This window comes from Callorhinchus milii, unplaced genomic scaffold (assembly GCF_018977255.1).
Source record: "Callorhinchus milii isolate IMCB2004 unplaced genomic scaffold, IMCB_Cmil_1.0 Scaffold27, whole genome shotgun sequence".
NCBI lineage: Eukaryota > Metazoa > Chordata > Chondrichthyes > Chimaeriformes > Callorhinchidae > Callorhinchus > Callorhinchus milii.
The window spans coordinates 3,602,064-3,628,935 of record NW_024704768.1 but is presented as its reverse complement, the minus strand read 5'-3'; the positions used below and the strand labels follow the sequence as shown (position 1 = coordinate 3,628,935).

General features: G+C 51.2%; 4 protein-coding genes across 5 annotated transcripts in view; 1 reads left to right on the top strand and 3 right to left on the bottom strand.

Annotated features, from left to right (window-relative positions):
* Positions 1–1,137: 1,137 nt before the first annotated feature.
* aaas (achalasia, adrenocortical insufficiency, alacrimia) lies at positions 1,138–11,230 on the top strand. Its single transcript, XM_007911548.2, has 17 exons — positions 1,138–1,245; positions 2,469–2,604; positions 3,183–3,310; positions 3,559–3,614; positions 3,930–4,021; positions 4,108–4,154; positions 4,525–4,623; positions 4,933–5,076; positions 5,375–5,495; positions 6,049–6,173; positions 6,771–6,831; positions 6,950–7,037; positions 7,686–7,779; positions 8,088–8,155; positions 8,345–8,426; positions 9,299–9,383; positions 10,038–11,230. The coding sequence occupies exons 2-17, from the start codon at positions 2,482–2,484 to the stop codon at positions 10,173–10,175; spliced, it is 1,551 nt and encodes a 516-aa protein (XP_007909739.1). The 5' UTR covers positions 1,138–1,245; positions 2,469–2,481; the 3' UTR covers positions 10,176–11,230.
* A 692-nt stretch (positions 11,231–11,922) lies between these two features.
* Positions 11,923–13,031, bottom strand: LOC103190674 (leucine-rich repeat-containing protein 3-like). Its single transcript, XM_007911547.2, has one exon. It carries the CDS (start codon positions 13,014–13,016, stop codon positions 12,249–12,251), a length of 768 nt encoding a protein of 255 aa, XP_007909738.1. The 5' UTR covers positions 13,017–13,031; the 3' UTR covers positions 11,923–12,248.
* Positions 13,032–15,926: 2,895 nt separating this feature from the next.
* Positions 15,927–20,601, bottom strand: myg1 (myg1 exonuclease). Its single transcript, XM_042344278.1, has 7 exons — positions 20,429–20,601; positions 19,242–19,354; positions 18,602–18,761; positions 18,357–18,506; positions 17,666–17,788; positions 16,805–16,986; positions 15,927–16,182 (listed from the first exon to the last, which is right to left on the bottom strand). Exons 1-7 carry the CDS (start codon positions 20,585–20,587, stop codon positions 15,996–15,998), a joined length of 1,074 nt encoding a protein of 357 aa, XP_042200212.1. The 5' UTR covers positions 20,588–20,601; the 3' UTR covers positions 15,927–15,995.
* Positions 20,602–22,217: 1,616 nt separating this feature from the next.
* The window catches only part of pfdn5 (prefoldin 5), a 20,156-nt gene continuing 15,501 nt past the window's right edge, over positions 22,218–26,872 (bottom strand). Inside the window, exons 2-7 of one of the 2 annotated variants that reach the window (XM_042344133.1) lie at positions 25,401–25,494; positions 24,210–24,312; positions 24,028–24,059; positions 23,302–23,376; positions 22,610–22,715; positions 22,218–22,463 (exon numbers count right to left, since the gene is read on the bottom strand). In XM_042344133.1, coding sequence (XP_042200067.1) covers positions 22,384–22,463; positions 22,610–22,715; positions 23,302–23,376; positions 24,028–24,059; positions 24,210–24,312; positions 25,401–25,472 — 468 coding nt within the window. In that variant the 5' untranslated portion in view covers positions 25,473–25,494 and the 3' untranslated portion in view covers positions 22,218–22,383. 2 annotated transcript variants of the gene reach the window in all.

Sequence of the window (26,872 nt, the reverse complement as noted above, 5' to 3'; positions counted from 1 at the left end):
ATAACCCACACACTCACAAATACCTCTCCCCCCCCCCCCCACCACCACGCACACACAGTCGCCCGCGCTCCACACGAACACATTGTCATACAAATAAATATACCTCACACACAAATATCTCCCCCTCCCCAAACACTTGTCACCCCACAGAATTACCCCCCCCCCCACACCCGCTATCACCGCACAAGTACCACCGTTTACGCTCAACACTCACGAACACGTAGCCGCGCACGCACAATACAGGCAAGTACCCCCTTGCGCACCCACACCCCTCACACTAAACACACTCATCCACACCCGTACACACACACAAATGCCCCCCCTCCCTCCCTCACTCACTCACTCACTCACTCCTCGCACACATACACAACCGCCCCTCACAAATAACCCCCTCAGACAGACACCCACCACACGGGTACTCCAAACACGTCCCGACGCAATCACACCCCGAAATTCACCCACTTCCCACCCACAAGTACACACCACCCTCGCCTGAGAGGGCGAGACCACCCCCCCACCCCGCCCCCAGTTGGGAGTTGGGGTGGGGGTGGGGGGGTAGCAGTGGGGTTGTCCTGGCTTTGCTGCCAATGGTGGCCAATGGTTGTCCGTCGAAGGCGCCCGGTGAGGCCCGAACGGGTGGGTGGTGGTGTTGGCGGAACTGGAGCCCCCGCACTTGGGCGCCATTGCGCAACGATGGAGGATGGGGGTGGGGTTGGGGGGGTGGGTGGGTGGGGGGGGGACATGGGAGCAGGAGGAGGCCATTCAGCCCCTCGAGCCTGTTTCGTTCCGCCGCCCTATCAGGTGACGGCCGATCTGTGTACCTCGACCCCAATCACCCGCCTTGGCCCCGGACCCCTTGATACCCTGACCCTACAAACATCTCCGAGGCCACAGTTGGACAGAGAGGGACCAACAGCCCCCTCACCCCCCCCCCCAACTCATCCTCACAGCGTCCTGATTGGCCAGTGCGCTGATTGGCCAGTTCCTCCCGAGGCCTCTGATTGGCCAGTTCTCGAGTCCTGGCCTCTGATTGGTCGAGCCCTGACGCCGCCCTGCTGCCATTGGCCGGTCCGGCCTGAAGCCAAAGTCCCTGCTGATTGGTGCGCTGGCGACGCGGGCCTCTGATTGGTCGGGAGGCGGGGGAGGGGCGGGTTTGAGCGCCAAAAGAGCGGGGCGTCGCGAGCGTTTTCGTCCGTTGGTGGCGGTTGGCGCCGCTCTCTGACTGGAGCAGCGCTCGAGACTGAGGTAAACTCAGGTCGCTCGGCGGCGGCGGCGGCCGGACTCGGGCGGCGACGGGGTTTGACGTCCCCTCCGCCTCCAGGCCTGTGTGGCAGCCCGGCCAGCGCCTAAGCCTGCGGCTCGAGGCCTTTTAAGAGAGGAGCGGCTGCGAGCCCGTGTGTCCCTTATCTCTCTCTCGGTTTATATGTATATATATATATATGTGTGTGTGTGTATTATATTATTATATATAGCGCGTCGTGATTATTTTGTGCGTGTCCCCCGCCCCACTATGTTGTGGCCGCGAGTGTAATAATAATAATAATAACAATCCTCGCATTTGATATAGCGCTTTTCACGTCGGGAGGACGTCCCAAAGCGCTTCACAGAACACACTGTAAAGTGAATTGACTGTATATTTGTGGGCGAACGCGGCGGCCGATGGCGCACAGCAATGTCCCACAAACAGTCGTGGATTGAAAATGACCAATTTATTATTGTTTTGGGTTTTGGAGGGATTATTATTAGGCTCTGTGTGGAGTAAGGAAACTTGTCCAAGGTTTCGCCCTCTGCCTGGAATTGAACTCAGGTCTCTCACTTGCAAAGCGAGTGCTCTAACCACTGAGCCACAGGGCTCCACGATACTCAAGTGAATTATTTTGCATACAGAGATTATTTGGCTCTTTTCTAGATTGTGTATAATATATATATAATACATGTGTTTATGTGTATAGTATATGTATGTACATGTGTGGTGTGTATATACATGTGTGTGTACACGTGTGTGTACATATACACACACTCACGCGCACACACAGGGTGACAACTGATAACTACCCTATTATCTAAAATAATATGTCATACATTCTTTTAAGACTTAGTAGATATTGCAATGGTACCATGACTGTTTTGGTCACCCTGTATAGATCATAGATCTATATGATCCTTGTAATATATGTTTATTATAATAATAATAATAATAATAACCCTTGCATTTGATATAGCGCCTTATCACGTCTTCCAGACGTCTCAAAGCACTTCACAGAACATACTGTAAAGTGAATTGACTCCATATTTGTGGGCGAAACACCCTTTGCATATGATATATAAAGTTATGTGATGTATATAGTTGTGTGTGTGTGTGTATATAGATGTGTATATATATATATACACTTCTGTGGGTGTGTGTGTGTATGTATAGTGAAAGGTGCTATACAAATGTGATTTGTTGTCCCTCTGTTTCCCCACAGGCTCTGTCTGACGATGTGCTCCCTGGACCTGTTTCCTCCACCGCTCTGTGAGGGTCACATCACCCTGTACGAGCTGAACAACGAGCTGGTCAGTGGCTTGCAGAATGACGAAGAGGTTTACAACTTTCAGGCCCAGGTGTGTGCTGCGCCCTTCGTTCGACCTGGAGCCACAGAGACTTCAGCCCAGTGGTGGCTAACCAAATGCATTTTCTTCTTTTATGGCCCACACAGTAAACACCGCTGTGCTTTGCCCACTAAATATACAGTCAATTCACTTTACAGTGTGTCCTGTGAAGCGCTTTGGGACGTCCTCCCGACGTGAAAAGCGCTATATCAAATGCAAGGATTGGTATTATTATTCTGTGAAGTGCTTTGAGACGGTTGGAAGATGTGATAATGCGCTATATCAAATACAAGGATTATTATTTATCGCCTTTCAGTAGGTACTGGAAACAAACATTAATTTTAAAAACAGACTATTGCTGCAATTATGTAGTACTGTTCATCTGCTCAGACTGTGTTGCACAGTCTACATTTGATAGGAATTCTCAAGTGTTTTGATGCTATCAGTACCATATTCATTACAAGTATTATTAGTTGTCCCGTTTTTCTTCTTAGAGACTTTTGCCAACAGTATTTTGCATGTCTGCAGTTTGGTTTAAATGTAAATCTGGTGTTGTAGGAGGCTGTTAATGCTATCTGTTTTTTTTAAAGACATTGGGCTTTCCGTCTGTGCTCATTCGAAAAGAGTCTCTGAAGCCTCATTGCCGCCTGGAGCACAGCGCCAAAGCAGCATTCATCCATCACCGTGAGCCTGTCTGGAAACGCAGTGCTAATGCTTGGTACGTACAATCCCATTCTGAGTTTCCTTTGGACTAAAGTGCATGGGAACTGTTGGAATATTTGTTGCTGAAGAATAATGACTGGTTGTACTGGGCACCACAGACACTTTTCTGACAAAGATCTGATTTGGGAACATAGGTAGTGGGGTTTTCTCACCCTAGCTGACATTGTCTTCATACTATGAAGAGACTGATCCCAGCCTCAAATAACCATCAACTGACCCTCTGTGTCTCCCTCTTATTTCCAGGCATGATTCAGGACTTTACGGATTACTAGATGAAATAACTAACTCGCCTGATGAAGGTAATTTCTCTATTGTGATGCTATTGCACAGCAAAGCGATAAATAATAATTCCTTGCATTTGACAGCCGCGCCATAATGTTAAGGTAACAAAGTACTTTGCAGATAACTATAGTGACTATAAATTGGTAGGCGAACAAGGCAGCCCATTTTATAGAATAGATTCTGAATTTTTCAGGACAGAAGCAGGTCATTCAGGCCGTCGTGCCTTCTTGTAGAAAGATTGGTTTGCAGTATGCTGACGGGTGCACGTGGTACATAATGTGCTTTTGATAGTCGCTGTGTTGAACTGACTCCCATTTTGTTTTTAATCTTAGTGCCCAAATGGCTCAAGGCTTTGTCCTGCTGTACCCTGGCTGTGGCCCGCTGGGCCAGAGCCTTTCACGGTTCATTGTCGCCCCACCTCAAGGTACGTATCTCCGCCGATGCTTCAAGGTAATGTTCAAATCGAAGCTTACTCAGTCGGGTTAAAGGTTTCGCCTTGTTTCTTTTCAGCTCAGCAGCGAGAACATGGTGGCAAAATTCTCCCAGGTAACCGATTGGTGAGTTCCTATTTTCACACAAAGGTGTGAATTGTAGACTCCGACTGGGATACGGGTAGAGCAGGAGGGAGTTTAGTGGGAGGACAAGAGTGACGCTGGCGGGAGTTTAATTGTGGAGGACCAAGGAGAAACGATAAGTTGTTAATTTACAAGCTATATTATTATGCCAACCCCACCCTTCTATCCATCTTTAAAAGCCTCATTGCAGTTACAATATTCTGTGAAACACTTTGAGATATCTCAAAGACATGATAAGGCAATATATCAAATGCATGTATTATTACCTCTTTATTTGCTGAATAGAAGCAGGGGTTAAGTGGCCAGTGGAGATCCCTGTGTGACTTAGGTGTCTGTGCTCTGTCTCTTGCAGGACGGGGTGCTCTCTGCGTGCCTTTGCCTGGCATCCGCACACTGATAAGTTTGCAGTGGCTCTGCTAGACGATTCCATCCGTGTTTATAATTCTCAAAGGTGATTATGCTTGTCCTTCGTTGTGTGCAGTGTGTGTGTTGACTCTCAATTGAATTTGGAATGATCTGCCTGAAAGGGCAGTGAAGTCCGATTCGATAACAGCTTTTAAGAGAGAACTGGATAGGTATCGGGGGAAGACGGGTTTGCAGGGTTATGGGGAGAAAGCTGGTGATTAGGGTTAGTGAAAGTGACTTGCTCTGTCAAAGAGCCTGCACAGACTCGATGGGTCGAATGGCCTCCTTCTGTGCCGTAACATTCTATGAACCTATGAATCTATGAAAAAAAAACATGTATATTTATTCCTTCCAGTGAGACGGTACCGACACTGAAACACCGGCTGCAAAAGAACGTAGCAGCGTTGGCGTGGAAACCCCTGTGTGCCTCTGTGCTGGCTGTGGGATGCCAGAGCTGCATCCTGGTCTGGCAGGTAGATCCCACCTCCCTCTCCACCAGGTACAGGGGGAACCATTATAATGTCCTTTGGTGTAGTGTGCATCTAACTAATCTTGACTACAGAGCTATCCTTACCATTTAGAACCAAAGTCCCCTTAGCTAAAGCTCAATCGCTGATGCGTTTACATGTTCTAACTTGGGCAGACGTGAGACATGGTGTTCAATTTTGCATGGAAATTTTCTTAAGCACTTTGAGACATTCTTCTATGTGAACGGCACTACATAAGAGCAAGTTGTTGCTGTTGAACAGTTGTAATTTGGAGACTGAAATCTGAGCTTTGTTTTCCCTCTATTTCAGGCCTTCCTCTGGCTGCGCACATGTTCTCTCTCACCCCGGCCACTGCCCTGTGACCTCGCTTGCCTGGTGCCCCAAAGGAGGGCTGCTTCTGTCTGCATCACCAGTCGACACTTCGATGCTGGTAAGAAGCTGAGACAGACATGTTAAGGGCGACGTGTGGTTGATCACCCTCCTACCCCGACCCTCCCTGCCCTCCTGATTCCAACCCTCAGCATATCCTTGACTGTCTAGTGCTTTTCACGTGAAAGGCGCTATACACATGTCATTTTTTTCTTCTTCTTGTGTATCCATGAAATTCTCCCAACCGAATGTTAGAGATACTGATTCTCCAATGAGACATCAAACCAAGGCTCAATCTCCTTGTTCAGGTGGACAACATGGAGGTGGGTGGTGTGAAGGAGGGAGGGAAGAGATGGGCATTTCTCCCAGTGTCTGGGCCAACAGTTCTCTAGATTAACCACTGTTCTCTAGATTATTCACTGTTCGACTGTGTGGGATTTTACCGTGTGCAAATTGCTACCACCAATGGCTACCACAAAAAAGGTTAATTATCAGAAATTACTGTCATGTTTTGAGATTTTGATTCAATAGGTATCTGTACTATAAATGTTTTTTGTTTGTTTGTTTTAATGGCCTAATGTGTGCTTGTGTTTATTTTTTCCCCCCCATCAAAGATTTGGGATGTCGCCACTGAGATCTGTGTGCCATTGCAGCGAGTTGGAGGTGGAGGGGTCACGTATCTAGCCTGGTCCCCCGATGGAAATCGAGTGCTGGCCACCACCCCATCTTCAGTCTTCAGGTGGGTGCTGAAAGGGATAAGCTGGAACATTAGCTGGGAATAATGGGACTACTTTCAGGAGGCATTTTAAATATGCTAAAGCTGCTTATAGTTGTATCTAGAGGGAGCTTATGAAGGGATTCAGCGGTACACGGTTGTGAAACGTAGTGATCAAGAGTGAGCAGCCGGGATTCTTTTTCTTAGAGCAGAGAATGTTAAGGAGAGATTTAATAGAGGCGTTCAAAACTATGAGGAGAATCTGTTTAAAAAAAGGAGGAGAATCTGCTTCCACAGGTGAGTGGGTCTGTGACCAGGGAACACAGATTTAAGGTAATTGGCAAAAGAACCAGCGGGAAGATGAAGAGAATTTTTTGTGTGCAGCGAGTTGTTTAGATCTGGAATGCACTGCCTGAAAGGGTGGTGGAAGTAGATTCAATAATAAGTTTCAGATGGGAATTAGAGATGTACTTGAAAAGAAAAAAAAATTGCAAGGCTGTGGGGAAAGAGAGGGGAAGTGGAACTAATTGGATTGCTCTTTCAAAGAGCAGGCACAATCGGCCAAATGGCCTTCAGTGCTGTAGGATTCTATATTCTACGATGTTCTCTCCTTTATTACAGGGTCTGGGAAACTCGCACGTGGACCTGTGAGCGTTGGCCGACACTGAATGGGCAGTGCCAGGTACGTGCTCGAACAGAAAGGCCTAATTTTTTTTTTTTAACCAGAAACTGAATTTGTTCTAACTTAGTTTTGATGTGAGATTTCCCCCGCTGTGCGTCTTTGTCTTGCTGTGTTTTAGACAGGGTGCTGGAGCCCGGATGGGACCCACTTATTGTTCACAGTGGAAGGCGAATCTGTGATTTATTTACTGACGTTCTTGGACACTGGTAGGTTTGAAATTTTAGCGCTGACAGAAAAGGATACCCTTTCCAGTTTCTCAGAACTAGTAACTTACACTGAATGTCAAACAGTTTTAGCATTGGTTTCCCCTGCAATAGGGGCTTTTGCTCCAAGCTATGCCCGATAGCTGGTATAAGTTCTATCTAATTGTAGCCTGTGAAACATTTTGCCTTCAAATTTTAAGATTGCAAAGAATTGTGGAAATTTCTTGAATTTAGTTGTAACTTGGAAATTGGTTTCTTTATAAGTGCCGTTGTTGTGTTTATTACCCGGGTTTCAGGACCCGTCTCAAGACCCTCCTCTTCGATTGTGCCTTCGGTCACTCTCCTAGCCCTACCCTCCTTGCTCTCCACCCTTCCTGTTCCCAACCACCAGCTCAGGTCAGATGCCTGACTGTCCAGCGCTTTGGGATGTCCTCCTGATGTGAAAGGCGTTATACAAATGTTATTTGTTTAGTGCCTCTACCTATTGGATCTGTTTTTTACTGCAATAATAATATGGTATCCTTGCAGTTGATATCACCTTATCACATCGTTGAAACGTCTCAAGTGGATTGACTGTATTTTGTTTGTGAAATAGCTGGACATTGTTATAGCGGTAATTGACTTTGAACAACTCTTCATCGCTGCTTTTAGGGGAATTACTGGGAAAAGTTGGGGGCTCAAAAACAGCTTTGATTTGTGCTGACTTATCCAAGACTACCTTTGAGATCGAGCAGGCTGAAATTAGGTAAGCACGTTTCTGACTGCAGGTTGTTTATCCGTCCACCTGGCCCTGCAGAGGAGCAATGTGGTCAATGGTAGAATGCGCCTCTTCGTGTTGCAAGCAAGGGTAAAACTGGCACCAATTCTGTTCTTTAATCCACTCTTTAAAAGAACCTGCCCTGGGCGAATGGCTGTCTTCTCCGCTTTAAATTTCTATGGTTCTGAGTGTCCTACGGGTGGAAGGGAGGAGAGTTGATGTCAGATATTCCCCTGAATGTTTTTTATTTTCAACCGAAAGGTTTATACTTGAGCTTTGATGGATGTCTTTGTCAGGGTCGGAGGGGAGGTGCAGTCTATGGTGTGGGACCCAAGCGGTGAGAGACTTGCAGTTATTCTCCGAGGTAATTGGACCATTCACTCACCCGCACATTAACCGTTCTGCAAAGACATCACACTGACCCGTACAGAGCTTGGTAGTTCTCGTGGCAGGCTGGAAATTATTCTGACTTGGGTGAAAGGGTTGTTTGTATGTGTTTGTTGCCCGTGTACTTTATTTTTTTGTCTTCTTTCTTTCTCTTCCCCCACCCCAGGTGACCCAACTAATGTAGAAAGCAAAACCTTAGTTGCAGTCTTCAAAACCAACGTCAGCCCTGTGTTCGAACTCCTGCCCTGGTATGTACTGCGGTTCAGAGACTCGAAGCACCTCTTAGTTTTACCTTGGAAGATCATTTTGTCTTAAAATATTTGAAGGTTACCCAGAATTGTGCATACATAACGCAGTCACTACAATTTGCAGTGAATCCTATGAAGGGCTTTGAGATGTCCTCTTGACAGGAAAAGCGCAGTACCCAAAACAAGGATTATTATTCATTGTGGACAATTTTTTTGTTCAGTCTTAAATTGCAAGTTGGTTTCTTTCTAACACAATACAGGGGTTGTTCGGGTGTTGAAATATTCCAGTAAAACTCACAGAAGTATAAATCATATAATGGCCTGAGTTGCAGATGCCCAAGTCCTGTTCAAGAGTTTATATTCTATGCAAGTTTAACATAACTCACTTTGCATATGTTATATTAAATATATGGTTCCAACTGATGTGACTTATGTGATGTTTACTGTATTACCACAAACAACTGGTTCAACAGGGACCTGGGTAAGCACCTGAGTAGCAATAATACTTGCATTTGATATAGGACTTTTCACGTCTTCTAGATATCTCAAAACGCTTCACAGTATATACTGGAAAGTGAATTGACTGTATATTTGTGAGTGAGTGTTTGAGTAGTTTTTTTTAAAAATTTACAAGATAATGGAAAAAGAGGGAATTCATTTAAAAGGGGTTACTTTTTAAAAAAAGCCATGATCCATCAAATGGCTCCATTCTCTCGACTAAAATCCAGACGAGCTTAAAGTCCAGTCTGACACTCCACTGTAGTATTGTGAGGCGTGTTGTGTTTGTCAGATGTTGTCCTTCAGATCACGCATTAAATCTTAAAATCGTGTTTGCTTTGCAACTGACTCGAGTGTGTGTTCTTGTCTCCCAGTGGTTTTATTCAGGGCGAGATTGATGCTGAACCGCAGTTCCTCAGCTTCCATCCCAACTTCAAGAAGGGAGCCCTGCTCACTGTGGTAAGGAACTGCTGGCATTGACATTCTATTTATAATACCTGCTTTTCAAACTTAGGCCTCCTTCATATCCCTCGCCTGTCCGCCCACTGTCAACAGCCATGCCTCGGCCTCTACATCCTTCCTCTCTGGAGCTCCCTCTCCAAATCTGTTCACCTCTGCTTTCCAAGCACTCCTTTTTAAAAACCTACCTCTACGATGAATTTGGTCACCACCATAACAACACCTCCCTTTCCCGCTTTCTTTGCTTGTTTTTTTTTAAAAAAAAGGCATGCGATTTGAGACATTAATGCTACGCGACTAGCGGTGGGGACTAAGGTGATCCTGCGAACGAACGGGAATGTAAATCAGAATAACTGAGCGAGTAGTTTATAAATAAAAAGAAGCGTGAGGGTGCGTTGATTTGCTGGCAATAATGCGTGTGCGCGTGTGTGTGAATGCAGAGTCCATACGTTATTTTGAAGCTGAAGTAGATGGATATTTGAAGAGGGGGAATATTAAAGGGCATTGGAAGTGAGTGGCCGGTGGGATTAGACTGGATAGCTTGTGGGGGGAGAAACACCAATGTAACCTTAACCTCAATGGACCCGTTTGTGTTCTGTAATGTTCTGCCGTACTAAGCAGAGTTTTTCCTTTCGCCTTTTCCCTTTTTTTTAGGGTTGGTCGACTGGCAGAATCTCAAATATCCCTTTTTACTTTGTAAGCGCTCAGATGTCCCGGCCAAGCCCTGGGCGCAGCCCTGCCTTGTTCCGGAGTAATGGCAGCTCGTCCCGAGAACTGTTTTCGGAGTTGTGATGGAACTGGAGTGGAGAGTGAGACCGGGGGTCCAGATAAGGGCGGCAGATATCGTCTTCAGAGTTGGGGCTTCTTAAATGGGGGCGCGGGGAAATGGTCTCCACATTTTAAGTTGCAGCCACACTTCCTCGCCATCTTGGATTTCAAGGGACAATGGGCTCACAGGCTGAGGCTCGGAGGAATTTTGGGTGCGCCTGGTGTATCTGTACAAATGCTGTGCGCAATTGGCTGCTGCGTTTCATCCACCAAATCTGGTCACTACATTTTACAGTATATTCTGCGAAGCACTTGAGATGTCTCAACGATGTGATAAGGTGCTATATCAAATGCAAGGATTATTATTAAATACTGTGGCTTGGGGAGCAGGGGCTTGTGTATGCTGGTGCTGAATGCAGCAGAAATGTAGGTCATTGTTAGCCTCGGGATTCACTTCTTTCCAACACATCAGTGATTTGCTTCCAGCCAATACAAGGCTCAGCTCCTGTTGTCTCCAGAGTTATAAATATTCTACACAAGCTGCCACTGCAGATTCATTTTAGTGTGTTTTTTTTTTCCAAAACAAGTTTCTCTGGCTTGAGTATATAGCCTCGTAGCCGAGGGAATGCAGAGCAGTCACCGTGAAGCAGTCACGCTCTGCCTCTTTTCGGGGGTCGGGGCTCTGCTATTCAACCCAGACCAACAGCATTTAATAGCTAGACAGCATGAATAATCATAATAATAATCCTTGCATGTGATATATCCAGCTGAGTTAATGACAACCCTTGCATTTCATTTGCTGCTGCCCGCAATATCAGATTGTCTCAAAATACACCACAAAAGCTGTTAAGTGTAGTAACTTTAAGGTCACGCAAATGGCCTCGTTAGCTGGGGCAGCGGTAGCCAAGATACTGGGGAACAACCCCATTCCCTGTGCCAATGATGTCATGGGATCTTTAAAGTCGGTCTCAGCAGGCAGATGGGGCCTGAATTTAACGTCTCATCCAGTCCGTTGCCTCGGCTAAACGCAGTGCACACCCCGTGTTTCCCTGAAATAAAAGCCAGTGTGTTTCAAAGCAGCTCGCTGCGTGAGGCGCTGGTCACAATGCGCGGTGCGGAAACCGAGACTGGTGCGGTTCACTCGCATCCACGAGCGGGATGGCACAGGGAGAATGGTCGGATACCTCGCCGGGGGCACAGAAACTGCGGTTGCTGCAAATTCTTTGAAAGTCAGAGAAAGCAACCCTCAACAATCCTTCATTTTTTTTATTCATTTGGGAGGGGAGAGAAGGGGGAAATGATGTGCAAAAATTAGACACTGGATTTGCGGCAGCAGAATTAGTGTGAAACACATGCCCGCGCATTCCCTCGTGCACGCGCACACAAGTACATGCACACACTTGAGTTACTGATCGCTGCAGGGAGTTGCAATCCCCTCGGCATCCCGTGGATTAGGAAAGAGGAAAATGAGCCTGGTTTACCCTGCTCGTCTGTATTGGGTAGAATCACACCTTGCCTCGACGGAAAGCGCGTGTGGTCAGGTCAGGGATTGGGCTGCGCTGACCTCTTTCTACCCCACCATCCCGGATGAACCCCTCCTCTGATTGCCAGTGGGCGCTTCCCTGGGGTTAACCTGCCTTTGAGGAGACACACCCAGGCAGCTCTGCAATATGTCCAAGGTGCTATTGATGAGTGCTAAGCCCCGACTGGCTTACCAACGTAGCTCGGCTACATGTTGCCAGAACCTTGAAAGGCCGTTCAGCCTCCACTGGACTTGTGCAATAATAATCTCCAATACTTTGGAAGGTGTGTGCTTATGCTAGTTGTTGTTATTGAAGTGCTCTGGGACGCTATATTAAGTGCAAGTTGTATCAGTTAGAACCTGACTGATGCTGGTGGACTAGAGGGGGAGGGTGGAAGCTTGCTCCCCTTGCTTGCATTCTAGGGCCCAGTTTCTCCTATGGCTGCACATTGGGACGGGGGCCTGATTGAAGGTATTCTGCCTCCCTTTCGAGGGCAAAATCAGGCACTTTACGCAGGCACTTTGGACATCGAATTTGCTTTGTTGCTCACAAAAAAGCTGGAGGTCACGAAACCTCACAGGATGGTGCTGACTGTATCTGCCTCGCCCTGCATCATGTGGTGATTGGGCAGCGACTTGAGGTACTCCAGGTGGCGCCTGGCGTCTTCCTGGTTCTGTCGCACGTAGTAAACCACGTAGGAAATGACCAGAGAGAACCAGCAGAACATGGTGACCAGCATAGCCACGTCCATGGTTTTCTGCTGCACGTTGCAGAAATTGATCCCCGCGTTTAGCAGTTGGATGAAGGACCTCCCTGCGTACTCTTCCTCGATGGCCGTGGAGCAGATGATGTCGTTCACCGTCTCCAGGTCCGGGTTGAGGACACTGATGAGCTCCTGCAAGTCGCAGGTGCAGTGCCAGGGGTTGCTGTACAGCCTGGTCTTGGCTCTCATGCTGCTGAACGCCTCCGGCCTCAGCCTCCTGATGTTGTTGTTGGAAAGGTCGAGGAGCTTCAGGCCCCCCGCCACATCCCGGAATGCAGTGGCCGAGACCCTCTCTATCTGGTTGTTGGACAGGTAAAGCTCCACTAGCCGGTGCAGGTTCTTAAAAGCCCCGTCCGGCACCTCGGTGATCTGGTTGGAGTCCAGGTCCAGGACGAACGTATCCCAAGGGATATCCTTCGGGATCTCCTTCAGGTTCCGGTGGCTGCAGTGCACGATACGCTCCCCGTTCTCTCCGGAACAGCTGCACCCATCCGGACAGGCCAGTGTCCCCCCAACACCGAGCAGCCAGAAGACCAGGGTCGCGGTCAGAGACCTCTCCCAGGACATCGCCTGTGGCATCTCCCGCCCTCACCGCCGCTCATGGGCTCATCTGGCAAACTTGGTCTGGAGCCAATTCCTGAGGTGGGTTGCTTGAAACAAACCAACAACAACAACTTGTGTTTACAAAGCGCCCTTCACGCAGGGTAGCGTCCCAGAGCGCTCGGTCGAAGAGGAAGGTCTTCAGGCATGACCTGAAGACGGGGAAGGAGGGGGTAAGGCAGAGAGATAGAGGGAGAGGGTTCCAGAACTTCAGGGCATAGTGGCTGAAAGTGCGGCCACCGATAGTGGAAACGAGGGCAAGTAGGAGGGAGGATCCGGTCGAGCGGAGGTAGTGGGTTGGGGGATAAGCAGGTCGGAGGGGAAGCAAGGTGCCAGGGCATGAAGGGGTTCGAAGGTGAGTGGGAGGATCTGAAATTGATCAGTTGGGCACAGAGACAGCCGTAGCATAAAGCACTCGTGCTCCCATTCCTTCCCTCCACTCATCACCGAGGTGTGGCTCAACGGGGAGCAACTTGGCATCCCGCGGAGTCCTGCAGCTCAGTGGTTAGAGCGCTCGCCTTGCAAGCGGGTCACCTGGGTTCGATTCCAGGCAGAGGGCGAAACCTTGGGTTAAGTTTCCTTACTCCACACGCCTGATAATAATCCCTCCGAAACAAAAAATAACAGTGAATTGGTCATTTTCAACACACGACTGTTTGCGGTTCACGGCTGTGCCCAAGTTTTGCCCACAAATATACAGTCAGTTCACTTTACAGCCTATTCTGCGAAGCGCTTTTGAGACGTCCCGAGACGTGAAAAGGCAAGCGCTACATCAAATGCAAGGATTATTATTATTAACTGAAAAGCAACAACAATTTGCACTTATATGACGCCCTTCACGTGAGCAGTGTCTCAGAGCACTTAACAGCGGTGTGGTTTGACGCTGAGCTGGAGACGGGGGGGTGACTAAAGGCACGATCGAAGAGGAAAACCTTCAAATGTCCATTCTTCCCAGACATTTAAGCGTTAGCTGATTGGCCTTTGGGGATAAGTTACAGCAGTGATGTGTCTAGTGAGCCACAGCGTCACTTAGTGAGTTAGCGTGTAATCTGGTGTGTTAGTGTCGTCTGGTGAGTTAAGTGTCATTCAGTGAGTTAGTGCTGATTTGTACAGTAAGTTACTGACCTTCCTGCCCCCTGGTATACCTGTGCTGCTCTCAACAGTAATCACCGAGTCGATTGGCGACAGTCTGACATGAATAGCTCTGATTAAAAAAAAATGTTCTTTCCTTCATTCGGAGGATGTGCAGCGTAGCTGATGAGACATTGGCACTGTCAGATTCCCAAAGGGTCTGCATCTCCCCCCTCCCCCATTCTCATCTTTCCCCCCTCCCCCCACCACCCATTCTCGTCTGGAGAACTACAAAGTAAATGTGCTGGAGGGCAGCGAGAGAGTAGATAGAATATAAATCAATACCTTCCTCCTGGTCCTTCCACGGCTGTTGATGCGAGACTTGGAATCCGTTTGTGGTTAATCTCAGCAAGACGGCGCGAGTTAATTAAATAAAGCTGCCTCGGAGAGAGGGAGAGAGAGAGAGAGAGAGACCTTGCTCAGGTTAAAAAACACCATATGAATCTGTTGTTCAGCTGATTTACAATGAGGGAGGCGACAGGCCCATTGAAGTGACTGTCTTGCATAGAGAAGCTCCTTGTCATCTTCCCGATAAGAGTTAACACCAGTATTCCTTACACAGTAGGTGGATGACGTCAGAAAGGAAACAGCGAGTCTCTCCCAGGGGGAAAGACTTATTTCAGTCTCTTGATCGCTGTTCAGGCAGATACGTAGATAGGGAAAGCGTGAGCAGTTACAGAGGCCTTTTTCCTCCCCCCACCGCCCTCCCTCGCCAAGTGTAATGTCGCCATCTCACCGGGGGCGAGCTCAGCCCGGCTGAGCGCACAGCCCATCAATAAAACATTGCCGCTCGGGCCGAAGACGAGAGCGTGCAAGACAGTCGGCGTCAAGATGAGGCATCGCTGTCCACGGATCCTCGGAGCAAACAAGCTGCGGTGTTTTAACTAGTTGTTGGGAGTCCCGTCGCGTTAGTGGTTAGAGCGCTCGCAAGTGAGAGGCGCTGGGTTTGATTCCCGGCAGGGTGAGATGTTAGGCAAGTTTCCTTACTCCTCACGCCTCTGTTTACCCAGTAGTACGTAGGATTGGCAGTTGTCAGTCGATCGTCTTTTTGTGGGGAATAATCTGGTCGCTCAATCCACGACTTTGTGGGTCACTGCTGTGGCTGCTGCGTTTCCCCCCCCCCCCCCCACCACAAAATATACGGTCAATTCACTTTACAGTATATTCTGTGATGCGCTGGTGAGAAGTCTTGAAGATGTGATGAGGCGTCAGCTCAAACACAAGGATTACCATGGTAGTACTAACGAGGAATGCGTGCAGTGCAGCCTTTGGGTTGTTGTGTGGCTCAGATTACCGGCAATGTTTGCTGATATGACACCCGTCACTTCATTTCCAACTAGTCGTGTTGTGGGAAGCGCTTTGAAATGTTCGCGGTTATGCAAACGGCGCTGTGTCCACACAAAATAAAGTTAACAATCCTTCCGCTTAGGAAGTCTCCTTTCACAGCGGAAGGACGTCTCAAAGCACTTCAAAAATTTACTGTCGAGTGTAGTATCTGTGCCTTTATTATAACAACTTGCATTTACATAGCGCCTCTCACGCAGTGTAGTGTCGCAGAGCGCGATTATTTTTACATCGCACTCACTGTTCGATCTGTGAAGCACATGGAATCAGTAGGTCTCTGGATCAAATGCAAAATTATTATTACTGTAGTTACTGGGAATGTGTAGGTCATACATTCCAGTTACCAATTCCATCCGTTCATTTGTTCGTTAAGATGCAGTTACTGAGGTAGGAATGAACACAGCGGCGATGAGATTGATGCAAAAAAAAAATATTTTTTTAATTTAAATCGTGTTGGAAGTTGAAACGCAGCCGCGGTGACGGTCAGACAGCGGTGTCGCCGTCACCGGACTGGTCCCGGAGGCTCCTCCTCGCCATCTCCAGCGCTCCCGCCTTCGACTTGTTCCCTCCGATGAATCCCGCGCTGTGGACGAACACGCAGTCCGGGATCCCGCTCAGAGCAGACAGCGCCTCGTCCCGAACGCCTCTCCACTCCTCTGGCAACGACAGCCTGACAGACACCAGCAATCATGCACAAGCTCACACCAGCGCTAACCATTCTCAATCACTGTTTACTTTTTTGCCAATTTTTCTCGCTCATCAGCTTTCCCACCCCCCCCCGCCCGATCCTGGTGTCTGATATAGCGCCTTATCACGTCGCTGAGACGTCTCAAAGCGCTTCACAGGATTTATTACACCTCGAAGGCCTTTGATGAACCGTTTTACGCTCTAGAAATAACAATAAAAGGGGACGTTGGGAGAGAAAAAAAATCTCTTCGCATGGAGGGAGGTGGGAGTGCGTAATTCTCTGCCGCAAACAGTCATTGAGGCAACTCTTTTAATAAGAGAATTGGAGAGATGTTTGAAACGGAGGAATATTAAAGGGTGTCAGGGGAGAGAGCGCGAAGGAGAGGGTTAGGTTAGGTATCTCACGTGGAGGAAGACTGGATGGGGGTGGCTTGACAGCCCGTTGTGTCCTGAGCACTCTTAAGACACTACCCTGCACGGAGGGCGCAGGAGAAGTGCAAGTAGTTGCTGTTGTTGTTTGCAGGACTGTGACGGGGGTCAGGGTTTGACGGGGAATTAGTTTTCTAGTTGCTCAACACGCATCCACACGCCGCGCGCTCTCCCACCTGTTCTGGAAAGTGTGCAGTCCCTTGGGCACGCACTGGACCCGCCACTGCCCACTTTGGTCTACGTAAAGCACAAACTTTATGGGTTTCTCGACCTTCAGCTCCTTCTCCAGGTTAAAGAGATGCTCTTTCCAAGGGCAGCCTCCCCTCGCCATCACCAGTATCTCACCACTGGGATCCTCCTGGGGACAGACAGACAGACAGCACTGCATTATTATTATAATAATAATCCCTGCATTTGATACAGCGCCTTATCACGTCATTGAGACGTCTCAAAACGCTTCACTGAATATATTGTAAAATGTAGTGACTGTATTTTGTGGGTGAAACGCGACAGCTAATTGCGCACAGCAGCGTCCCCACAAATAGTCGTGGATCGAATGACCACATTTGTTTTGTGGAGGGATTGTTTCCCCCGGAAAGCGAGCCACCACTCGACTAACAACCGGGTTCCCACTTGCTGTTGGGTAAACAGAGGCGTGTGTGTGGAGTAAGGAAACTTGCCTAGGTTTTACCCTGCCCGGCTGGGAATCAAACCCGGGTCCTCTCGCCTGCGAGGCGAGCACACTAACCACTACGGGATCCGCAGTGCTACGGGATTACTCCTGGACAAAGGATTTCTCCAACTCTGGAACAGGTTGACCCTGGTATAATGCAGTGTTTTGGATCTAGATATCATCCCAGTGACGATATCCCATTATTCTGCACACATCACATGTGCTTTAATCCCGTCCACACGCATCAACAACGATTTACCCAACTGTTGCATCCTTCACGTCGGAAAGACGTGCCAGGGCCCGGGAAAAGCGGATCCCAGGGAGTCAGGGTGAAGCGGACGGATGCTGGCAGCCATGCTCTTACCTCATATCGCTTCCTGATGGCTTCCTCTACCAGAGTTCGAGCCGGGAGCCAGGACTTGTGGAAAAACTGCAGCCTGTCCAGAAACTCTGTCCCCACCAACTCCATGGCCTTACGGAAACCTGCCTGGGATAGGGAAGGGAGTGAGTACTGTGAGGCACTTTCAGCCGGACATAATAAACAAAACAGGTTTATCTCCGTTCTGGAGATTCCCCGGAATTCCTGTGATGGGTTCAGCGCAACAGCAATGGGATAGGGATAGGGCGAGTATAGTGTCTATATGAGCAAGTACGTTTGTGTGTTAAGCAAGAGAGTGCGCATATGCCGTACCGGATATTATAATAATCCTCACGTTTGATACTGCGTTATATCACGTCGTTGAGACGTCTCAAAGAGTTTTTCCGAACATTTGGGGAGGCGGATTGACCGCATTTTGTGGAACGAAACCCGGCAGCTGACTGCGCACAGCAGTGTCCCACAAACAGTCGTGAATTGAATGACAATTTTTTTTTCTTCTTGACAGATGATTAGCCCCAGAAAACGATCATTATTCCCAAGCTGTGTGGGTGCACATATCTTTGGTGCTGGCTCTACCCGGTGGTTGAGTAGGTTAAGGTGCCAACGTGTGCAGGTTCGAATCCCAATCCCCCCGCGACTCACAGGGAATACCAGCAGCTTCAGGACAGTCACTCACCTCCGTGTCCTGTTCCTCCTCGTTCCAGGGCGGGTTGAGGTAGCCGACACGGGAACTCAGGTTCGTGGTCAAAGCATATCGCGACTCTCCGTCGTGCTGCGAAATCCCGTTGTCTATGGCGTCAATTTCCTCGATGAAGTTTTCGTACATCTGCCAGCGAGGGAAGGAAACTCAGAGGCACATCCCAGCAAAAATACTAGCAGAAAACTCAAGTTACCGTCGCTGACTGGGAACACTCAACGCACCTTATTGTACAGGGCTGGCAGCTGTGGGTCTCCCTCCTCCTTCCCCAGCAGCGTAGACAGGATTCTCTTCCCGAAGTGAAAGAAGACCAGCCCGGCACTGCTCAGTTTAGTGACCCAGGGATTCTCCGGCTGGAGGCTGTACATACTCTCCGAGAAGGTCCTGGGAAAGGATTGAGCGAGTGAGTACGCGACAGTAAAACTCACCGCGCACACGCTATCCCGAGTTTCCGCAACTCGGATCTCACAGTAATGGGAGCGTACGAGTGTGAGCGTTGTTGTTGAGTGAGTGAGTGAATGTGCGTGTGTGTGTGAGTGAGTGAGGATGGATGATCAGGTAAGTGTGTAACAGTGAGAAAGCCAATCGACAACAAATTACAGTTGTGCAGCACCTTTCAAGTCGGAAGGGCGTTCCAAGGCAATGGGCCAGTCAGGGATTTGGGCTTGGGTGAGTGAGTGAGAGAGAGAGAGAGAGAGGGAGGGAGTGCATCAATCAGTAAGTGAGTGAGAGTGTCAGTGAGTGAGTGAGGGAGGGAGGAAGGGAGTGCATCAATCAGTGAGTGAGTGAGTGAGTGAGTGAGTGAGTGAGTGAGTGAGTGAGTGAGTCGGAGAGTGAGTTTAGAGCCCTCAGCAGCTTACTTACCTCTGATGGTGATCGTATCGGTGTCTCTCAGGCACATACTCGCCGCCCACGTCCACCACCACGTCACATTCCGCGAGCAGCTTGGCATTCCGGCTCCGAACAATCTCCGCCTCCTGGAAACACAGCGAGAGTTACGGGCCGGGCCGGGGGCGACGGGCAGCCGCCACCTCCCCTCCCCAACGACAGACAGCGGCCTTTCACGTCGGGAGGACGTCGCAAAGCGCTTCCTCTACCCCTCCACCGCGTCCCCTCCTTCCCCCTCTTCAGGTCACGCCTGAAGACCTTCCTCTTCAACCAGTGCCAACGGTCACCTCCCCCCCCCCCCCCCCCACACACCCGGTTTGGCATTGTGCTCCGCCACTGTCAAGTGCTCAGAGGCGCTACGCTACCCCGCGGGGAGGGGTGGGGTGGGGGGGGGGGGGAGGCTGTGAATGCAAGTTGTTGGATGAAAGTGCGGTCAAAGCGGTGGGGGTCTTGAGACGAGACAACCAGCTTCTGATTGACTTTACAGTCTATTCTGTGAAGCGCTTTGGAGACGTCGAGAAGACGTGAAAAGCGCTATATCAAATGCGAGGATTATTATCATTATTATTATCTGATCTGTAACCGGTTTAAGCTGTGGGGGGTGGGGGGGGAGAGAGGGAGGGAGGAAGGGGGAAAAGGAGGGGGGAGGAGAGAGAGAGGAGGGGGAGAGGGGGAAGGGAGGGGAAGGAGGAGAGGGAGGGGGGGAGGGAGGGAGGAGGGGAAGGAGGAGAGGGGGAAGGGGAAGGAGGGAGGAGGAGAGGGAGAGGGGAGGGGAGGAAAGGAGGGAGTGGGGGGGGTGGGGGAAGAGGTAGGGAGGAGGGGAGAAGGGGAAGGAGGAGGAGGGGAGAGGTAGGGAGGAGGGGAGGAGAAGAGGGAGAGGGGGAAGGAGGGAGGAGGGGAAGGAGGAGAGGGGAGGAAAGGAGGGAGTGGGGGGGGAAGAGGTAGGGAGGAGGGGAGGAGGAGAGGGAGAGGGGGAAGGAGGGAGGAGGGGAAGGAGGAGGTGTGGAGGGAGAGAGGGGCATTTAAGACAAAACCCATTTGTGGTCGATGTCAAGACAATGACCAGTTGTGGTCAGTTGTGACAAACCCCCCTCCCCCCCGCGGCCCCCCCTCCCCCCCCCGCGGCCCCCCTCCCCCCCCCCCCCCCCGCGCCCCCCCTGTACCCGATACTCCGGCAGCTGCCGCAGCAGGAAGCAGGCCAGAGCCTCGTCGCAGTGGAAGGAGCCGTCGTGGGTCCCGATGCGAACCATCGCGCGGAGCCGCTTCTGCGCCCCGGACATGCGGGTGAGGCAGCGGCGCGGACAGAGCCGCAGCCACAGCATCCGGAACCTCCGCCCCGGGCGGGGGGGGGGACTGTGGGGGACGCTGTGCGTCGACGGACCGCTTCCGGTCGGCCGGCGCCATCTTTGATGCTGGCAGAAAGGAAAGACGCCAGTATCCCGAGCCACGTGCTCCGTTCATTCATTCATTCGTTGGTTGCGGGAGGGGGCAGTGTGTGGGGGGTGGGGGGGTCAGTGTGTGTGTGTGTGAGGGGGGCAGTGTGTGGGGGGTGGGGGGGTCAGTGTGTGTGGGGGTGGGGGCAGTGTGTGTGGGGGGGGGGGCAGTGTGTGTGTGGGGGGGGCAGTGTGTGTGGGGGTGGGGGGGGCAGTGTGGGTGGGGTGGGGGGGTTAGTGTGTGTGTGGTGTGGGGCGCAGTGTGTGGGGGTGGGAGGGGCAGTGTGTGGGGGTGGGGGGGGCAGTGTGTGTGGGGGGTGGGGGCTCCTGGATGACCATCAGGGAATTTGCTCTGTGTTTGCAAAAATTTCTTCTTCCGCTCGTCTTAATAATAATAATAATAATAATCAAATCGTCTTCGCGTTTGACGGGACACAGCGCCTCTCATCGCGGTTTCCAGACGGCTCACAAAGCGCTTCACGGGATCCGCTGTAAAAATGGATTGTCTTGGGGTTTGGGGAGTGAATTGGGGAGGACGAGTTTGCAGGGCTATGGGGGGAGAGAGCGGGGGAGTGGGGTTGATAGGGCTATGGGGAGAGAGCGGGGAGTGGGGTTGATAGGGCTATGGGGAGAGAGCGGGGGAGTGGGGTTGATCAGGGCTATGGGGGAGAGCGGGGAGTGGGGTTGATAGGGCTATGGGGGAGAGCGGGGGAGTGGGGTTGATCAGGGCTATGGGGAGAGAGCGGGGGAGTGGGGGTTGATCAGGGCTATGGGGAGAGAGCGGGGAGTGGGGTTGATCAGGGCTATGGGGAGAGCAGGGAGTGGGGTTGATCGGGGCTATGGGGAGAGAGTGGGGGAGTGGGGTTGATCAGGGCTATGGGGAGAGAGCGGGGGAGTGGGGTTGATTTGGAAGCTCTTTTCAAACACGATGGGCCGAAAGACCTCCTCCTGTGCTGTAGGATTCTATGACTATTTTGTGGGCGAAACATATTCCTCCTCCACTCAAATTAACATTTTCAGTTGAAAAAAAAATCTCCCAATATGTCATTGGCTCATGTTCTGGGTTCAAGCCTGGGGTGGGCGGGGGTCGGCGGAGGGGGGGGGGCTCCAATTTGCCTGAGTGGCCCGGAGTTAAGGAGGTGGGAAAATCAGCCAGAATTCCTGCTTCTGATCGCTGTCCAGAGAGCTCACTGGAAGCCGCGAATTTCGAGTAAGGATTTCCCCGTATGCATCCAATCCCATCCTGTCCTGTTGAATAAATTACCAAGAGCTGCTGTCGAGCCTCACGTGGGAATAAACAGTGACTTGGGCAATGTATCACGAGAGTGAGTAAAGTGCCATCCATCCATCCATCCATCCGTGTCCCAATAACCCAGTAAAAGGAAGCAAGCGGCGTCAGGAAAGCAATGAAGCGTGTGCAGCGCAGCGCAGCGCAGCCCAGGGTGGGCATTAAAGCCCTCACTGGCCAGCTGCCCTCTCCTGGGACGAGGAGCAAGACGACGACGGCTTCAAGCGGGTCCTGTGTGCAATGACGTCTTTATTAATAATCAATCTCCGCTGGGCAAGTTAAAAAAAAAAAGCCCCAAAGGCAATAAATGAAACAGTTGCACATTCGGCATAAATAAAAAGAAACCCGGTTCACATGGCAACAAACCGCCCGCCCGCCCGCCCGCCACACACAGTCACTACGCTTTGGTGATGCCGGACTGAGAGGCGTTCTGTGCTGCTATCTGCTGAATCTTCTGGTGAACCATTTCCGTCACAGCTGTTGGGAGAGAGGGAGAGAAAGAAAAAGTGTTAGTCACGCTCTCTCTCCCTGGCTCCAGCCTTCTGTCACAGCCACGCTCCAGTAACTCTGCCTTGTCCCGGATGCCACTCTTCCCGTCCCCAGGCTTTGCCCCGAACCCTCACCTTGTTTCATGGTGAATTTCTCCTGCAGAGCCGGCTGGATCTTCTCAATCTGTTTGGTCACAAAGTCCACTTTCCGTTTGAAAAACTCCCTGGCCTCCTCCACCGTCTGCGAGAAACCGCAAGGTCACCGTCGAGCTCGACCACGCGCAGAAAATAACACCGCAATCACGGTCAGCCCATGTAATCTCACAGCGCTTCCCAGCGAATTGCCTTGAGGTGTCGTGACTGTTTTATAGGCAATTGTGGCTGCCGTGTTTTGCACCAGGCAGTGTCCCATAAACAACCATGAAGTGAGTGACCAATTCTATTTGGGGGGGTGGGGAAGGGGGGGGGGGATTGTCGGCCAGGAAACCGGGAGAGAGCAATTCCCTTCTCTTTTCCTGATAGCGCCGGGGGATAATAATAATAATAATAATCGTTGCATTTGATATAGCGCCTTATCACTTTAATAATTTTTTTTATTAGGGATCTTTAACGACAGGGCATAGACAGGGAACAGGAGTAGGCCATTCAGGCCCCCGAGCCCGTTCCGCCATTCAATTAGATATTGGCTGATCTGTACCTCAAATCCAAATAACATCTCGCCTGAATCTCACGGAAAAACTCTGCGTCTCACCCACTCTCCACGAAGGGACAATACAGGTACCTCCTCCCTCTACGTAGAGAATCATCGTCAGCGTCAGGAATCTCACCTTCTCCACGTAATAGCCTGTCCCCACGTCAATCAGCACGTGCTCCACGTCGTTCAGCTTTCCTGGGACGTACATCTGGGAAAATCCCCAGTTAAGGAGCAGAAACGAGTTGGGAATCCCCATGTATTGTTGGGGGGGGGGTGTCAACCGGGTGTCTGACACGCGCAGAAACCCGTCACCGTTGCTTTAGAGCCTCGAAACCAACAGAATTCCAGGCCTCCCGCCTACACGTGGCAATCCCAGGGATAGATTGATGGAACGCGCTCTCCCTGGATGGACGCCTCCTGCTTACCTAATTCTGGAGAGCATTAGGCCCAGGTTGGGCAAGAGCTGTGGTTGGTGGTACCTACCCTCGTATGTAGCTGGCCCTCAGCTTGCAACCAAACCCAAGGCCAGACAGGTATCACAGTGCCATATTCAGTCAGCAGGAGGTGGCAGCAGGAGGTGGCGTTTAACCGGAAACAGACTTACTTTCCACCAAAGACAGAGGTTCCTTAATTGTGGGAACTGCACAGTGAGTGAGTAAGCGGCCACCGTTATCTCTGAGGGGCCGGCAATGCATCCCAAACACAAGGCAATGCCTTTAGCAGAGAAGGGACGAATTCATCCCTCTCTCTCCCACCACCACCACCACACACACACACTGCCCGCAAAATCTTGTGATCAACGCTGCTGTCGGTGACACACTGTCCTGATGGAGACCACGAGACGTCAAGACAAGGATACAGAACTGGTCAGTGGAACAAGCACATCCTTGCCTGAATCAGAGAGAGAGAGAGAGAGAGATTATCGGCCTCGTCGTGTTCGTTAAAATACAACCCTTGCACTATAGCCCGTGTCTCATCACGTGAAAACATCTCCCCCAGTGAACCCCGGAACGTGCACCCGCTGCACCCTGAAACGCTGACCTGCGTTGTCCTTATTCAGCTTGATCAGACTCTCCTTGGACTCCACGTACTTGGTCTGCACCATCTTCAGCTGCTGGATCGAGGACGTGAGGAATTCGGTCTCCTGGAAACGAGAGGCAACGCGGTGACACCCGCTGCCCGATCAGACGCGGAGCCACTGCACAGTACAATCCTAAACCGGTTCTCAGTCATCGGAGAAACACAGCCACGAATCCAACAGATTTCTCCAGTGACGGTCGGTCGGCTTCAGGGATTGTGGTGAGTTCAATGTTTGTTATATATATATTATTATTATTATTTGTTTTATATGTGTGTGTGTCTGTCTGTCACTGTCTGTGTGTCTGTGACTGTGTCTGTCACTGTCTGTGACTGTGTCTGTGACTGTGTGTCTGTATGTGTGTCCGTGACTGTGTGTGTGACTGTATGTGCCTCTGTGTGTGTTGTGTGTATGTCTGTGACTGTGTGTGTCACTCTCTGTGTCTCTGTGTCTGCGACTCTGTGTGTGTGACTGTATGTGTCTCTGTGTGTGTCACTCCGTGTGTGTGTGTGTCTGTGACTGTGTGTGTCACTCTCTGCGTCTCTGTGTGTGTCACTCCGTGTGTGTGTGTGTGTCTGTGACTGTGTGTGTCACTCTCTGCGTCTCTGTGTGTGTCACTCTGTGTGTGTGTGTGTCTGTGACTGTGTGTGTCACTCTCTGCGTCTCTGTGTGTGTCACTCTGTGTGTGTGTGTGTCTGTGACTGTGTGTGTCACTCTCTGTGTGTGTCACTCTGTGTGTATCTGTGACTGTGACTGTGTGTGTCACTCTCTGTGTGTGTCACTCTGTGTGTATCTGTCGACTGTGACTGTGTGTGTCACTCTCTGTGTGTGTCACTCTGTGTGTATCTGTGACTGTGACTGTGTGTGTCACTCTCTGTGTGTGTCACTCTGTGTGTATCTGTGACTGTGACTGTGTGTGTCACTCTCTGTGTCTCTGTGTGTGTCACTCTGTGTGTCCCCAGGATTTGTCTTACAGAGTACTGTCACCCTGGTGGGGATGGGGGGGGGGATGGGGGTGGGGGGGGTGGGGGGGGGGGGGATGGTGGTTGTGGAGGGTGGGGGAGCTTGTGTACCCCTAACCTACGCCCCCCCCCCACCCCTCAGACGGGCTGAAGACCCCCCCCCCACCCCCCCACCCCAGGCCTCGGCCTCACCTGCTCTAATTGGCTCCTCAGCGCCTCCAACTGCTGCAGCGGCAGCTCCGCCACATTCACCGTCTGCGCCATCTTTCCCCCTCACACACACACAGCGCCCGGTGCAGCGCTCCGCCCCGTCCCCCCACCACCACAACCCTCCGCACAAAGGTTCCGCCCTCGCGGCGCAACGCAGCACAACACAACGCCACGCAACATAACACAACCGGGTCGCCCCGCACACCCCCCCCTGGCGGCGGCTGGTGGGAAGCGCGTCATCGTCTGTCCAGAGGGTGGGGGGGGGGGGGGAAGGAAAAAAAACCTCACACATACCCTCTCCTCCCCCACTCCCACCCCCCAACACACACACAGCCCCCACCCCCCACACACACCCCACCCCCCACACAGCCCCACCCCCACACACACAGCCCCCACCCCCACACACACACAGCCCCCACCCCCTCACACACATAGCCCCCACCCCCAACACACACATAGCCCCCACCCCCACACACACACAGCCCCCACCCCCCACACACACACAGCCCCCACCCCTCACACACACACAGCCCCCACCCCCTCTCACACACACACAGCCCCACCCCCACAACACACACCCCACCCCCAACACACACAGCCCCACCCCTCACACACAGCCCCCACCCCAACACACACACACCCCACACCCCCCAACACACACAGCCCCCACCCCCCCCTCACAGACACAGATCCACAAACACAGTGCCCCCCCCACCAACCCATACACACACACATATCTACTCTCCTGACACACACAGCTTGAGGCTATGTGTGTGTGTGTGTCCCCCCCCGTAAATCACAGAGGTCAGTGAACACCTATGACTCAGTTGGTAAAAGGTCCGACACTGGTTGGGTCCAATGGTCAGTGTCCACGCGCTCTCCCTCACGCCAGCACCGTAACGGCATTTAAACGGCGCCTTTCACGTCGGGAGGACGTCCCAAGGCGCTGCGCAGTCAGGGATTTGGACCTGAGCTGTGTGTGGGGGGGGGGGGGGGAGAGGGGGAGAAGAGAGATCAGGATCAGGAGGGGGTCCGTGGAGGGTTGGGGTAGAGGGTGACCGGGGGCGCAATCGAAGAGGAAGGTCTCGAGACGGTCCTTGAAGGAGGCGAGGGAGTGGGGAGGGGGCGGCGCGAGGGGAATGTGGGATGGAGTTCCAAAGGGCAGGAGGGGTGGGGGGGGTGTGGGGGGGGGGGCAGAGAGGCGGAAGTCCCGACCGCAACAGACTCCTCACGATCAACACAGAGAGTAACGTGAATGAACTTTATTGAAGGAACTTGTACCATTCTATGTAAATATATATATATAAAAAAAAACTGACATTTACGACGCAGATTCGGCTTAAATAAAAAGGGACCCTCAGTCCCCCACCCCCCACCCCAACGCCCCCTCCCCCAAGAGGGCCAAGACGAAGACGGTCACTAGCGAGGCAGGTTCAGGCCGTACACCACGGGGG